The 16,543-nt window shown below is 40.2% G+C and overlaps 1 protein-coding gene across 1 annotated transcript; it reads right to left on the bottom strand.

Moving 5' to 3' along the window:
• Positions 1-13: 13 nt before the first annotated feature.
• On the bottom strand, positions 14-16,506 carry kpna4 (karyopherin alpha 4 (importin alpha 3)). Its single transcript, XM_007549536.2, has 17 exons — positions 16,226-16,506; positions 13,205-13,249; positions 12,987-13,076; positions 10,312-10,341; positions 10,069-10,121; positions 8,461-8,556; positions 8,080-8,165; positions 6,467-6,553; positions 6,086-6,255; positions 5,360-5,404; positions 5,133-5,264; positions 4,638-4,766; positions 3,957-4,061; positions 3,800-3,871; positions 2,707-2,869; positions 2,526-2,620; positions 14-2,444 (listed from the first exon to the last, which is right to left on the bottom strand). The coding sequence occupies exons 1-17, from the start codon at positions 16,292-16,294 to the stop codon at positions 2,349-2,351; spliced, it is 1,563 nt and encodes a 520-aa protein (XP_007549598.1). The 5' UTR covers positions 16,295-16,506; the 3' UTR covers positions 14-2,348.
• Positions 16,507-16,543: the final 37 nt, after the last annotated feature.

The raw sequence follows: 16,543 nt of genomic DNA, 5'->3' as shown, positions 1-16,543 counted from the left end.
TCTCTCACTTTGGGTTTCACTATTTATTTTTATGAAGACAACCTGTCCTTTAACCTTCATTTCTCCCTGGGAAAAAAAAGGTTTTTAGGCTTTCTCCATTCTTTCAGGTCATCATTTTAAGATTTGAAACCACTTTGCTAACAAGGAATGCTGCAAAAAACAAAAACAAAAAAAAAAAATTTACCCCTATGTTCAACAGAAGGTTTATGAGCACAATGTATAATCATTACTACAGTGTTTGAAGTTAACAAAAAACAAAACAAAAAAAAAAAAAACAGAAGAGGTTAAGCTTGTACATTTAGCTTGTAGAAGAGCAAAAAGGGGTAAAGGGAGAGGACTGCAAGGTACTTAAGTTACAGCAAACTTGTTCATGGGTTTATTTATTATTCAGGTAAACCCGCTTTGAACAGCTCCAGTCTGACACATGGGACACCTTTGACCTTTTGAGAGGAGCGAGGTTAAATCCCCTCTAAGTCAAGCTGAGATACATCAGCAGATTCGTCAACTGCTGCTCCTGAAATAAAGTAATTATATTCTCAAATAGCACTAAAAAGTATAATTAGTTCACTTTAGAAAGACAACAAAGACTGTGGCTGAGTGATGCATAATGTAAAGCAGTCGGCGGCGGGTCAGAGCCCACCAACTCACCCAGGCCTCACTTTGCAGTACATGTGCAAAACCATACAGATTATTTAGTAAATTTGACAATAGTGAGCAGAAAGGAGGGTGGGGCGTGGGGGAAGGGGGTGGGCAAAGGGACACATGTAACATTTAAGCACAGTATTACTCAAAATGAAAATTTCACTGTATTCACAGCCTAAGGAAACTAAAATTACCCTAAAAATAACTGTGCTAGGTACATGCAAGGGTTATGATTCATAATCCTACGAGACGTGACCATCGATTTGTTCTCCCGTGGCGGTGCTCAAAAGCTGTGGCGACGGCGCTCCGCAGCGGTGATCTACGCTGTGAAATGAAGAAAAGGTGAGAAGGTTACAGGAGGATCTGGTTGGTTCACGGGTTTCACAGCATCAAGCTCACGTCTGGCGTTCAGGTGGAAGGATGGAATAAGACGGTCGTCGTCATTCACCTTTACAGAAAAGCGGTGGAACTAAAAGCTGAAAATTAATTTAAAAAAAAAAAAGAAAGAAAAGAGGAACACACTGGAGGCAAAAAGAAAAGCCCAAAAGCATCTTAATTCGATGCGCTGCTGCTGCTCCTCCACGCTTCCCAGAAACAATGTCCAGTGTCAATTAATACTAAATAATAATTCTGAACAAAAAACAAATATTAATCTTTGTGATGATTTATTTTTTCCATTTTCCAAAGTTCTTTGAGGATCGGCCTCGTTCAGAAGGCAGAAATTATTTTTCCTGCGACCTTTGCGGTACTGTGTTGCGTTTCTCTTCAAGATGTCGTCGGTTTTTTTGTCTTTTTCCCGCCTCCGCATGCGCTCTCATCCAGACACGCGCACTTTCCCAGTCACGCCCGCACACACACACACAACTCATCCGTCCATTCTCTCGCACACGCGATACGTTCAGTCGGACTCCTGGCCCCGCCCATTCGAGGAGAGACAGGTGAGGGGGCAGCGGGGTGGGAGGGGCTTGAGGATGGTCGCCCAATCAGAGGGCATTCTCGTTAGGAGATGAACCTGGCTCCTCTGCGCTGAGTCCAGACATTCATACACAATGAGTCCATTCACACTCGTGTCTGATAGACGTGGCCGATTGGTTGGGGTGAGAGGGGCTAGGTGGCGCCCTCTCGTGGCGGAGGGGGGGGGGGAATTGCAGAATTGTGATGATTTGTTTCATCTCTGTTCATAATTATATTCATTTCTGCTTTTTTCTCGAGATATTTCAAGATGTCTTGATTTCCTATTGGTAAGTGTCCACGGTTCCCATCCACATCCAAGGTTTGTTTTTTCTTTTCTTTCCGTCGTTTGAAGTTTTCCCGGAAGTCGACGGCGGCGGCTCCGATAAAAACAGAAGTTACGTCAGCGTGTCTTCTCAACGCAATCGATGTAGATGTTTTGCTTCTTTTAGATTTTTTTTTCCACTGTTTTTTTTAATTAATTTATTTATTTGCAACATGTAGCCACTCATTCTCACTCGCACCCACTCGCCATCTCAAACTTCATTTGGGCTGGTTTCCCCCTGGAATGCCAAATGAAATCCACATATTTTTCTCTCTCAGATAAGATGCAGCCATGGATCCCACGAGCCAAGCACAATGGATCGAATTTCTCACACTCGCTCTCTCTCGCTCTTTCTCTCCTAATTGGTTTATGTTGAACAGGGTGCTGCATCGCGAACAAAACTCCAGAATAAACCCCCCCAGGGTGACGTCTAGAACTGGAACCCCTTGGCTGGCACGTTGGCTGCGTTGAAGCCGAAAGTCCCGCCTTGGATGGCGTCTGGGACCAGGCTGGTGTCTTCGTCAATCTGAACAAGCAACAGAGAAACGGAGCGTCAGCAGCGGAAAAAAAAAAAAAAAAAAAAAAAAAAAGAGCTTTTGTTACTTACATCATCGGATGAGAAGTACTGATCTATTATTTCATATGCCAATTTGTAGATATCTTCATTTTCATGATTTTGCAGAAGCTCAATTTTTTCCAGCCCTGCGAAACATAAAAGGTCAAAGGTGATCCCACGTTTAAAATGAAAACAAAAGCTGTGCAGAGATAACGGCGGCTGCTGAACGTACCTCCGCATTCCTCAATGAGATTGGCAATAGTTTCCGCCTCGTCGTCGGCCATTTTCAGGATGTTACTGAGGCCGTCGAGAACGACCTGCACGACCTGAGCGTCCTTAACTGTGAGCAGGTTGCAGAACGGAGGGATCACCTGCATCTCTATGAGGTGGGCCACCTGTGGGACGACACATTTCAGACGAGGAATAAGTCTTTGTATGCGAAGAACTCATTTATATTCACTTTCAAAGTGTATTATGGCAACTACAATATTTATATTTATCAATAACTTTTTCAAACACACAGGTGCATCTAAAAATGTTTAGTTACCACAATTGGGTGTACATGTTTTCCTTCCACTCAACTTTCCATTAATATATACAAAATTAGTACTGTGCACCATCTTTTTCAGCGTTGACCCAAGCGTGTCCTGCATGTGATTGCGTACATGTGTCACATCCAGCCCTACATAAATACTTTAGTTGCTATCTAGAGTCTAGAGAGTATCTGGGCCATACTAAGAAAAAATAAACAAAATTACAAAAATAAAGTCGGAATATTACAAACCTAAACTCGTACGAACATAAAGTCGAAACAGTATGAGAATAAAGCCGTAGTAATATGAGAGTGAAGTCATAAAATTACTACAAGTCACAATATTATGAAAATAAAGTCCATCATATGACTTCATTCTCAGAATTGTTTTTTTAACATCTTTTTTATGCAGATAAAGCTATAATATTTGAAGTTTGTTAATAGGTAGTTTCATTCTGCCACAACTGGCCCTTTACAGACATTCATGATCTTAAAATCAGTGACAACCCCTGATACAGGCCATAACATAATTTAAATAATTCTTATTGGTACAAGGCATTCAGATTTTCTGAGAAAAACTGTATGCTATAATCAAAGTTAATTGATAAAACTGCTTAAATTACAGAATGAACGTATGTGTTTTCTGTAAAATTAACTTTTTTTTTTTAACTCAACAGAGAAACACACCAGGCTGTCAAACCAGCTTTGCATCAATGAGAGCCTGTAGGTGTTTTGTAAAAAAAAAAAAAAAAATCAACAGGGACAAGTATTAACATGAGCAACGACATTTTACCTGATCTTTCCTCCCACTTATCGTCAGGTTACTGATGGCCCAGGCTGCTTCTTTCTGAGTCCCAAAGTCACCCTGAAATGAATAGATTCAACATAAGCACCATATTTTATTTTTTATTTAAAATTGTCTTCCCAACAACAAAGCAAACGATCCGCACCTTGTCGAGCAGGTGGATGATCATGGGAACCAGCTTTGCATCAATGACGGCCTGCACCTGCTGCTGGTTGCCAGCTGTGATGTTGGACAGGAACCACACTGCCTCCTACAGGACAAGGAGTTCAAATACAGGAATGAATCCTGACAGACTGGTCACATGCTACTTATAAACTGTTCAAAGGCTTGCAAAAAAATTAAAACTCATAAAAAGTGTTTATGAGGTGGATCAGAATCCAGAGGTCAACCCGGATGAGTTGACCTCTGGTTGAGACGAGCGTGCTTGTGGGTGGGGAGTTGGGTGATTTGAGGCTCTAATCATCGTCCAGTCACAAAAGAGGCCTCGTTTTTTTACTGACTGGTCTCAGATGCACTCCGATATCAGCAGAGATTTCTCAGCACCCTTTACTCCTCCGACCCGTGAGAACACACATTCACTCTGACACACACAGCTAAACCCCGCCCACCCTGATCTGTCACTGACTACAGTGGCCGGTCTTCTTCGCCGTCTTCATCCTCACAAATCTTCCTGCTGGCTAGTCTACTGGCTATCTAATACTACTCCCTAACCTCTCACACATGACAATCACACCTGCACAAAGTCTCAGATTTCATCACTTCCATACCAAAGGTGGAGTTTTTCCAACGATTGTCTGTGTGGCGTGAAAACGAGACAGGTTTTTACCTTGTTGATCTTCTCTTTGGGGTGAGTGAGGAGCGATGGGAAGTGGCTGAGGGCGTCACAGTTGAGGACCACCTGCGTCTGCTCGTCTGTCCCGGTCACTATGTTACCGACGGCCCTCAGCGCAGCGGTCTGGATGTGGAGAGGAACCGAAAAACACAAACTTACAGGATGAGGAGGTGTGAAAGTAGTTGCAGTGAGAAGAGAAGTAAAGTTGCTGCAAAGTTTTTTAAGAAGCAGAAATAACTGTTCAGATCTGACTAATGTTGGAGTTTCTAGTGAATAAAGAACAACCCAACACTTTGTGAACAGAATGCTTCTATTTAAGTAGTTATGATACAGCAGCTGATTTTTCGCCTGACAGCCAAACATCCCAAATGTATAAGGAGTGTGCATCATGTTCCAGGCAGCAGCAGGGGGCGCCGTCTGTCAGCGCTGTGCCTAGGATTGGTACATGGTACATGGTAGACTCTAAACCATCTTGGTTCTTCTTCATACCTGAACTTTAACTTCATGATGACTGAGCAACGGTACCAGGTGAGGAACGATGCTAGAGTCGATGACCATTTGGATCTGCTCGTTCCCAGCATCCGTCAGGTAAGACAGAGCCCAGACAGTATCCACCAAGATCTGGAAAGAATAAAAAATAGATGATTTTTCTATGCTGCTCTTCTGATCTGTAATGGTTTAGAAAATAAAAATAAAAATACTAATTTGTTACTTACACTGACGTCAGTGTGGTGGATCAGCACACAGAGAGCAGGCAGGATCTGGAAATAAGTAACGCTTTGATTATAACTTCACCAGGTGATTAACAGAAATTAATCATGATCACAACTCAATCTTTTCACGTGAAGCTGTGGTGTCCTTTAAAGGACTGAGACCTGCAGATAAACCAGTTAGGAGCTCTTGCAACATAAATAAAAATATTCACCATTTGCAGGGTCTCTGAAATAAAACAGATATTTCCCAAAAAAATACTTCCACAAAAAATAATGTCGTCCTGATAAGCAACAAAATAATTGTGCCTATAAACACACTAAGGTTGGGTGATAACGGTTATATCAATTTATCAAATTTTCCCATTTTTGAAGATTTAATTTTTGGAAAAATTGGATTTTTACTCATTTATAAATTCCTTGGGTCTCCATAGTTCAGAGTGATGTTAGTTCACCCAAAAATTGCCATTTTGTTTGACAAGCATTCAAGTTGACTCAAAGGAAAAATGATCGAAATAAAAGCCGGTTTTTAAGATATTTTCTGTCATTTATACATATATTTTTTAAGGAAAAAAGTGAGGGAAAAAATTTGATTAAAATCAGAAATCAAATTTGGTATTTAAAAAAAAGGTCAGATTTTATTTTTAAGTGACATCACTCGGCCCGAATTCATATTTTATCTCCACACACACACACACACACACACACACACACACACACACACACACACACCTCTTGGATCGTCTCCATCGGAGGTGGGGGGTCCTTGTGGCGGCACAGGTTGACCATGACCCAGGTGACGTTGCGGAGGAAGGTGATGGGGATTGAGGGGCTGATGAAGGATAGCAGGGGCTTGACCACTCCCAAGCTAATCACATAGTCTCTGCACTGTGGGCCGTCACCTGAGTACATGTACAGGAACCATAATAAGTTAAAAAAAACAAACAAACAAACAAAAAAACACTTGCAGGCAGGTTGCTTTGGTTTGGACGAGCACAACGATACGGCTTGGAAACGCTGCACCTTCTGACATCCTTTGTCAAATATAAAATGCGTGTTTTCTCATCATAATCTTTGTGAACAGAGAACAGGATGAAGTCAGTGGTTACTCACCGATGATGTTTCCCAGGGCCCAGACGGCCTGTTCACACACATTCTGGTGAGGAGAGTGGAGCAGCCTCAAGAACAGCGGCACGGCGTCTTCACAAAACAAACAGATTGTGATGAAGACAGAAGTCTGAGTACACAAGTCTTTACACAGACATGCCAAAGCAAAAAGTATATTCTAGCTTAATTCAGAAGATGTAAGTCTTGTTTATATAGTTGTAGGTCTGCAGAGGAGAACCGAACGGCTAATAAACACACGTCTACTTCAGGTTGGGTTCAATATCTTTTGAAAGTTCTGCTTAAAAGAGCCGTTACTTTATCATTCACACCTCAGAGTAGCTTCTGGCAAGTTAAACACTTCAAACAGGCTGCTTGAAACCAAGTATATGGTTTAGACATGCAATCATTATCTAACGAGCCGCCTGCAGTGTTTCAACATCAGATTTTCCCATTGGATTCACTCGGAACCGCAGGACAATCCAGCACTAATAACCCCACCAGCATCGTTAACATGGTGCTACCTGCAGAGCTGTGACATGATAAGAAAAAGCTAAACTCTTCAGGTAAAAATTTATGAGGTTCCTTTTAAAAATTAATCCATGCAGTAGGTTTCGGTATCCAAAGAGAAACTCATCCATTAGGCCAGGAATCAAATCTATGAGCCATATTTTGAAAATTACTACATATTTTCCAGGGTTTCTCCAAGTTTTAGGAAGTCAATAGAAGATATTAAGACCCTTTAAAGCCCACACAGTTTCTTAATTCAGAAAACGAATTAGTTTGCATATTATATTGAAATCACTTAACAAGTTAAGCCAGGTTCATATGATTTTGTTTTAACTCATCTTTCATGTGTCACCATGATATTTACACTTGGGGTTGCTTAATTTTAACTTCTAAGTATATAAAGTAAACTTCACAGCAAATACAGACAGTGGGGTTTGGTTTAGGAGTAAATATTAAATCTCTATTTTATCATGACCAAGAAGCTCATAGTGGGTGATATTTTAATGTTTGAATTATAATGTTTTGACCTCAATTCTCTAAACCGGAATTAAACCATTTTCATTTTCAGAGCAAACCCTTATTTGCATCTCTATTCAAGAAGCAACTGAATTTGTTAAAAAGTCAGTGTGGAAAATATGGAGATATCAAAAAAAGAGAAAAGGTAAAGATTTACAAATAATATAACTAAACTGAAGGTTATAAGATCCTGCAGAAAATCTGCTTTTTATGCAGTTTCCAGAAATGAAACGAATCGTGGAAATAACAGTTGGTCAAAAGCTTCAGGGTGACAAATTATTAAAAGATAAACCCTCTGTTCATTTTTGGTTGGAAACCTAATTTCCAAACAGCAACAATCCCAAAAATCTCTCAACTACGTTAGATATGGGTGGGATATCACTTTTAGAGCGTAATTAGCAGAGTTTAAAAAAATAAATAAAAAATCTGTCATACTGTTTCTACAAATATCAGTATAAATACTGTGATTCTCCTTCTACCCTGGGAGAATTAAAAACACAGACAAACTTTCTCCGGGTCGTTCCTATTGTTCATCCGAACAAATCAAACAATGTGGAAATAAAAGGATTTGATGTCTGTGGCAGAGTTGAACTTACTGGACTGAACCACAGCTTGGGTTTGCTCTGAGGTACCCGACGCGATGTTGGTTAGAGCCCAGGCTGCTTCAAACTGCAGAGACGGGCTGCAGGGGAACAAGATGGACCGATTGATGAGGTGGGACTAGGCAGCAGAGTTCGACAATATCAGCAGGATGATTAGTCGCTGACTTTCTTTGGAAAAACTAGAACACTTTTACATAACAGCAGAACTGTTCGGATGAGTCAGACGAAATCTAAGCAGCTCATCTGCATAACACTGAACAGGACCAAGGAATGAGGCTAACCTTGACTATAATTAACACAAACTTGGAGGGAAGGAAAATAAAGCATGAGTCATTACTGCAGGCAGATGCGCAGACAGAAAAGCAGCTAGCTTACTTGTCATCTCTGTCCAGGCAGTGCACCAGGATGGGAAGGATCCCAGACTTAATCAGGTCATCTATGGGAGGATTACGGTCACTGGACAACAGCTTCCTGTGAAATTACAAACAGGGTTTATGCAGGTTTCACCAACGCACATTCAAGACTTTTTCAGATCATTAGGAATTGAAAATAAGTCTTTTATCACAACATAAATGTACAAAAGAAAATGGAAAACACATAAATAATTTGGGTTGGTAAGAAAAGTGAGCCAATGGTGAAGACGATCATCCTCCAGCCGACTGATAAATGTAGATTTACATTTATCCAAAGTGGCTGTAAAGAAGCTAGCTAGCTCTACCTTTGCTTTCCTTTAGCTAGCAAGGGTTTATTAGCAGATAGTTTATCGATAGTCTCAACTGTCTCAAGTTGAGTCTGAGTGCAAGTCAAAGTATTAAAAAAGTTTAAAAAATAAAATTACAGCTTTAAAGCGGCTTAAATGCATAAATTTAAGCTGCTTTAAAACTTTTTAAGAAAGCGCCGACGTCCTGCATAAAGCAAACATCACAACAGAGAAACGGCTACCAGAATCATCAGGGTTGATCGCTTTTCCAGGAAAACTTGGGTTTAGCAAATGTTTCGTCCTGATTTAACCCAAGACACTCTGACATGGTGACTAGTTCTGCTGGCAGATTAGCTCACTTTTTAACATGGGAAACTGTATTGTTTATGTGAAATAATCTGCCTGCAGATTCATACTTTTTAAAAAAATCAATATTAAGGAATTAGTTATTGAAAACAAGCTTCTATTTTTGCTAAAAAAGTTACCTGTAAGTTAGTTTTGTCTCATTTCAATTGTACCAAGATATTAGTAGTAGAAACGAGACTAAAACTACTTGGTAAGACTTTGTGTTTTTGCAGTGTGGTCAAAGTTAACAGCATTTCTGAAACCCATCTGTTCTGTTAGACAATGTTTATGAGCTCTGTTTTTAGAACTCAAAACAACAAAACCAAATAATCAACAGCACAGCATTATAGAAAAGAAAAACGAAAAACTCCTGAAACGTGAAGGAGATTGATCTGATTATGAATTTTGGCAGCTTTCCGCTCCGCTTCTAAAGGGCGACATGAGAGAAATGCATGGCCTTTTCCAGCATCCATTAAACAGATGAGTCTGACTGCTGGGTTGGGAAAAACTATCAGGCTCTGAGACTGCAACACTGAAACACTATTTTACAAGAGCCAATCAGCCATAACCAAAAGGCTTGCTGAAAATAAAAGCGATGGCGTCCAAGTGCAGAATCAGCAGCTTATAAATACACCTGCGTGGCAGATGTGAATCATTGTTACAGTCGAGCAAAAACTCTTTTTACATGGCAAACAAACCCTCAGCAGGATGATCAGTGAAGTTAAATGGCTGCAAAGTCCTGCTTGTTTTTAACTATAATGTGCAACATGTGACTTTTTAGACCAAACATCAACTGAACAGAAACCTAAATCCTGAAATATCTTCATTTAGTTTTCAGACTGCTTTGGTAAAAATATCTTACTGTGTAATCGTACAAGAATAATTTAATGATATGCTAACGGTAGAAATGTAAACAGACATGAGCTGCGTTTCCTTACCTGGCAGCCTGAACAGCACTCAGCTGGATGCCCTGGTTATCACTGGTGGCATTCTGCAAGTCAACATAGCAACTATATGAGCAGTACTGCATTTAAAAGAAATAAATACATCGATTTAAAAGGCGCAATACAATTTCCTACTGGCACTGATTTGAACAGTTTTAAAATATTCCAACGTTGCTGCATGTTTAAAAATGCCTGACTGAATAACCCAGAAATGAATTTAAAATATTGAAAACTTACTTGTACTATTGTTTCAAGAGAGGTGTTTTGCTGCAAAAGAAGATTACAGAGATTAGCTTCAGAAGAGATGTAAAATAAAACGTGTTAAACATTAAACACCAGAATAAGAGGGAAGCTTGAAAGGTCGTCATGGTGCGTTTACTGACAAATAGTGAACAAAGAAGGCCTCTTGACGTTTTGCATATTATAACCTAATGAGGAGCACAGAGGGCCAATGATGTAGCAGGCCATGCTTTACAGCGGCCTACAAGACGGATGCATAACAAACACATCACTGACGTTTTGCTTCAACGGATGTTTTCTACACCAAACTTCACCAAATACAGGGCACCTTAATCGTCCTTTTTATAGAGTTTCTACAGGTTTTACCAAGTCAATTTTAAGACTTTTTAATGCCTTTTCAAGACTTATGAATTGAATTTAAGACCTATATCTCCACAGAAATGTACAAATTTCTTCCAGTCAACTAGTGACAAATTTGCACTTACTCGTGATAAACCCACAAAGCTAGCTAGGGTTTATTAGCAGCTAGTTAGCGGTAGCCTCAACCGTCTTGAGTCATAGCAAGAAATTAAGACGTCTTAGTGCGACCCAAACGTTTGCCTGACGGAAAACTCCAGCGAGGAAAAAAAAAAATATATAAAATATATGAGATTAAATAGTTCTGTTATTGCTAAATTTAAGAATCGTGATTAAAGTATTTAAGGTCAACTTTTTAAAAATTAATTTGAGACATTTTAGAGGCCTTAATTTTAATGCATGAACTTAACACTTTTTAAGGCTGCGGGGATACTCAGCTTTTATCACCCACTGACCTCGACTTCTCTCTTTTAGATCAGATTGCTGCCATCTGACAGAGTTCTAGGATCCATTCACACCCCAATTTTACACAAACTTGTTTCCATTTCTACTCTGCCTACCCATATAACAAAAATACTGCTGAAAATCAGTTTATTTCTGCTGGTAGTTAAGTATTCCTGAGGAATTATGATGGTGACTATAAAATGATCAAAAGTCACCAGTGATTTCATCTAGAAATATGACGTTGTCTGAGGATTCATGTTAGACCCTTGTTCACTTATTGGGGTTATGTTTCCCGTTTGAGTCACTAAACTCTTATGTTTGAACTCGTTAAATCAGACTATGTGCAGAAGATAGATATAATATTTTATATTACTGGTTGTTAGCGTGCAAATGAAACGTCCTCAAGTCAGATTGGTCATTTGAAACCATTACTTCAAACAGACAATGCGCTAAGAGATTCAGGTAAACACAACAACCTTTTTAAGACCGTCAACACTGAAATTTGAGACCTGTGTCTTAAATTTATAGTAGTAGTGACAAGCCTTTTAGCACAGAATGAAAACAGCATCGTACGAGTTGACAACAGAAGTGAGCCAATGGAGAAGATGAACATTATCCAGCCAAAAGGTGCTAAATTTACACTTTACCTGCGATATATTTACACTTTACAAAAACTAACCAGCGGCTTGTTAGCCGAAGCCGCAACCACCTTAAGTCACAGAACGCAATGATTATGTTTGCAGGTGACTCAAGTGTTTGCCTGGCAGAAAAGTTCCATGAAGCAAAAAAACCAAACAAAAAAAGAGAAGATTTGTGAATAAAAACAAATGTGTCAGAAAAAATAACCCAGGCATTACTGTAGACGCCTTTCAACATTCCCACAGCAGGGACAAGGCCTCTCTAAAGCCTCTCACCGAGTCTGACCAGTGGGCTTTTGCTGATATACTGCCAAAAGCAGCCTTCAGCACCGTAAAGTAGTTACAGTGATTGACTCTCAACAGCTGAGTGGACATTTTAATCCCACAATGCCACCAAACCCAGAGACCTTTACTGAAGGTGGGAGTCCTGATCGATCTCCCCCCTCCCCCGCCCCCCGTGACATTTTTAGTGTGCAACACAGACCGCTCTGATGTTCGCCTCGACTGCATGTTCTGAAAGACGGCCACGGACGGTTTTATGATGCAACAGCAAAATTAGGGCTGCGCAATATTTAAAAAAACTGGAAGATTAGCATAATTGGCAAAAACTGTCACAATTATCTCCATTTTCCTCTCTCTTCTCTTCTTCACCCCACTACTCAGCTCAGTCACTTCAATCTTCAATCTGTACTGATTGTGCAGCTAAATCCCCTTCATCTGGCCAAATATACCATTGGCATGCAGTAGTAATGCATGTGACTTAAAATATTAGCTGACTAAATATTGCTGCCTTTGTGATTCCTTTTGATGCTGCAAAAATGATAGAAATTCGATACATTGCACAACCCTAGTACAAATGAATACTATTTGGTGGAAATAATCCCTAAAAACAGTATACAGTGAATAGTTCAAGTTCTGATGGTAAACTTAACACCCAAAACAGGAAAACTGATTATTAATACCTATGATTTCAGTCTGTTTTTATAGACCGTTCACAACGTCCACAAAGGAATAATTTAAACGTGAACAAGAGGGACGAGGTTGGCTACACTTTACACTTTGATTACGTCGGTAAATCTCATGAGATTATTTCTGAACAGTGATGTATTCTCAAAGTACCAAATAAGCCTCACATGAGCAGCACAAATTCAAATATTAAGACAAAAATTGTTGAGTGGATTTTTAGACAACGACCAGACTGAAAACAGAGAAATAAAAAATAAAAAAACGTACTGATCTGAAATCTCCATCAACATCGGAGTCCTCGCACACGTCTTCGTGGGGAACGTTCCTCCTCTTCAGGAGGTGCTCATCTCTTTTGTGCTGCGGCGAAAGGAACAGAGTAAGTACTTAATAAAAACTCTGAAATATTTATAAGGTCTCAGATTAGACACAGAAAACTGTGTAACTGGGTAGTTTTAGTTGGCGATGCAATAAGACCGAGAGATTACCTTTCTGAGCTCCACCACTACCTCGGTCCTCTGTCGTCTCATGGTCTGCAGAAAACATATGAACATTAGACTGCAAGAAGAATCTCAACCAATAAAAGTCAAAATGATACAAAATCACTGATCGTACAGCAAAGTTAAACTCTACAGCTGGACACTGCATACGAAGCCATAATGTACAGTCTGACCTATTGCAACTTGAGACGGGATATTTTCACTTAGTAAATATTTTAATCTGCAATAACAGATGAATTTCTATGATTTAGATACGACTCCACCGCAAAGACTGAACGAGTCTAAAATACGTATTGACAACAGTTGTCAATTAATATTTACCCAGTGCAAACGTAAATAAAGTATATTGAGGTTTTTAATAGTTTTATGTATCTATGGTTTAAAGTTTTCTTCATGTGAAGCAAGAGAAACCAAAACGGTGATGGGAACTTTCCTCGACTGCATGGAGCTACAGGAACAGCTCGAGAAACTTGATTATTGTGAACATTTTAAGTTTGTCGACACTCTTTTCAGAAAGTCTAACTCTAAAATTAGAAACAGGAATGTTAGGCTTCTGAAAAGTATGTTCTCTTCGATGCATTCATTATATTAATGGGGCTCCGCTTGCATGAATTTACTGCATCAGTGCGGCATGGCATGGAGGCGATCAGCCTGTGGTTCTGCTGAGCTGTGATGGCAGCCCAGAGAAATGCAAACTTTATTTTCATCTAAAAACAGAACTTTGGACCCCTGAGCAACAGTCCAGTTCTTTTTCTCCTCAGACCAGGAGAAACGCTCCTGACGTTTGTCTTTGGTTCAGAATTGGCGTGGCATGAGGAATATGATGTTTGTAGCCCATGTGGGATTTGTCTCTTTAGATGTCGACTCCTTGTGAATCCCCCCAAATTATGGAATAGATTTGGATTTAAAAAAAAATCATCCAAGCTGTAGTTATCCTTGTTGGTGATGCACCTTTACCTTCCACAAGTTTTCCTTTCACTCAGCTTTCTATGAAATTAATATGCTTTACTTTTCACAGTAAGTTTTTGACAGTGAACTTTGGATTTTCACTGTCTGTATGGTATAACCATTAAAAATCATAAGAAATAAAGGCTTTGCATATTTCACTTTACATGTAGTGAATCAATATAATAAATAAGTTTGGTAAGAAGTGGGCTGCAGGCTGACTACTCATGCAAATACCTGGACTAATTCACAACCTAGCATCAGTTTAGTATATTGGTGTCACTCTGTAATTAGTAACTTTTGAGTGTTTATTATAAAATTTTGCTTATTTTTGTTTAATTCTACACATAAATACCAAAATATATAAACAACATTACAATAACTGTAATAATTAGTATGTTGTTTATAGCAATAGTAGGAAAAATTATTGCTTTTCTGCTTTAACTAAAATCGGTAATACAATGTTGCACATTTTATTACAAACTTTGGTGGAAAAGCATACGAGTGTGAAGCTGGGATATCATCCCTGAAGGATATGAAAGTCTATATTTTGAGTCTTCTCATGTTTCTTCAGTCGGTCGTGGCAGACGGACACGCGCTCACACTGAACCGATTCTGTAAGACGTTTCTTCACGTTTAAAGAATCGTTCCTTTCCAGCACTGCCAACAGTTTGCTCAACTCAACAGACCCGCCACATGCTTCCACTGGAGAATAGTTTGCCTCAAAGACAATGATGGCAATGATCTAATCAACTGAAATGCTGATTAAATCATTAATCAGGATGATTTTTCACTAAACTACATTTTAAACCAAAATGGCCTGCACTGTACTTCAGCAAGGATTGATTAGGGGTGTAGGTATTGAATTTTAATCTGCATACGAGAAGACTGTATTTTATTATTTGCCGACATCATTTCTGATTCTGAATTGGACCTGTTTTATTTCAAGTTGTGTGAATTTCAGAACAATCATAATTGATCTGGTGTTTCACTTGTGGCCAGAATTAAATTTAGTCATGTGTGTCTAAACACAAGGCCACTTATACATTTAATGGGATTTAAATGACCAGATAGAGTTTTGGTTGGTGACCAGGTGCTTGCTCAGAGATAAAGGGCGTGTTCAATATTTACATACCTCAATGTATAGTTGCTACCACGCTAAAAGACGACATGACCCCTGAGCCCCGTCTCACTGACAGAAAGTAGTTGTCAAACACGATGTATGAGTATTTCGGAATCATACACACCACCAGTGAGCCGATCTAGACGAATATCGACACCCACCGGCCTCCATGAGACCCTGACACGCCGAGCTGACTGTAAATCACCTGGCTATGTATTGATCCGACAACAGCTAGCATGTTTAGCTTTCATCTGTCAATCATTCCAACTGAAAAAAAGTAGATATTTGGGATTTAAGCGCACGCAATTTAAACACGTAGTCAAAACGTAATTATTTACACCGACTTTACAGCAACGTAACAGGGCAGCTAAGAAGCTAACTGGTTTCCGCCATTGTTTTTGATTATCGGGACGGGGGATGGGTGGAACTGCAGCTACTACCAAGCTAAGCAGGTTAGCCTGCTGCAGTGCTAAAATGACGTTAATCTGCTGTCATGCCAACAAAGCTATAAGGGGAATACTTCTATTCCAGTAGATAAAACATTTACATTTACTGTATATACTTTTAGTTATATGGGTTACATATGACACCGAGCAAAAAGGAATCGGGAAATGATATGCTTCAGTTGAGCTAGCATGCCCCCAGCGGGCCTAGCTCACCCAGCGGACGCTTTTCTGACATGTTTAACAAGCAGCGCGGTCTGCTGGGATAACGAAACCAAAAACCCAAACGTGGAGACCTCCACGGCGAGGCCAGCCGTCTCCACTGGGTTATAAGTGAAGGCCCCGACCGGGTTCAGGCACCAGAGTTCCCCGATGAGTGGGAATTAGAAACGACGTCACAGCGGAGTAGAGAGGCGAACGGTGGCCGTGAACGCAGCAGCGTTGGCGGCGGCAGCGCCGACCGTAAGCGGAGACTCCTATCAGCGGCACAACTTTTACCTCCAAATCTCGGCCCTTATTCTTGAAATTCTTCAGCCGCTGGTTGTCCAGTTTCTCGTTGTCAGCCATGTTAGCGCTTCTGGGTAACGTTGAATAGAGTTAGGCTCTTGAATTTAGCTGGTGAGCTACCCCCTTTTCTGGTTCTCTTTTCGTAGCCTTTCGTTAGCTGACTATTTTCTACTGCTGCTGTCCGCGGTGCATACTGGGAATGCCGGGTGGTGGAGGGCAGCCTCGCTCTGGCGTAGAGGAAGGGTGGGGAAATCCCCCTCACTCTCATTGGTCTCTCTGCTCACGTCTGGGCGGTGGGAGCGCCACACC

This window comes from Poecilia formosa, unplaced genomic scaffold (genome assembly GCF_000485575.1).
Source record: "Poecilia formosa unplaced genomic scaffold, Poecilia_formosa-5.1.2 Scaffold31, whole genome shotgun sequence".
Lineage (NCBI taxonomy): Eukaryota > Metazoa > Chordata > Actinopteri > Cyprinodontiformes > Poeciliidae > Poecilia > Poecilia formosa.
The sequence above is the reverse complement of the archived record's forward strand: the minus strand, read 5'-3'. Positions and strand labels throughout refer to the sequence as shown.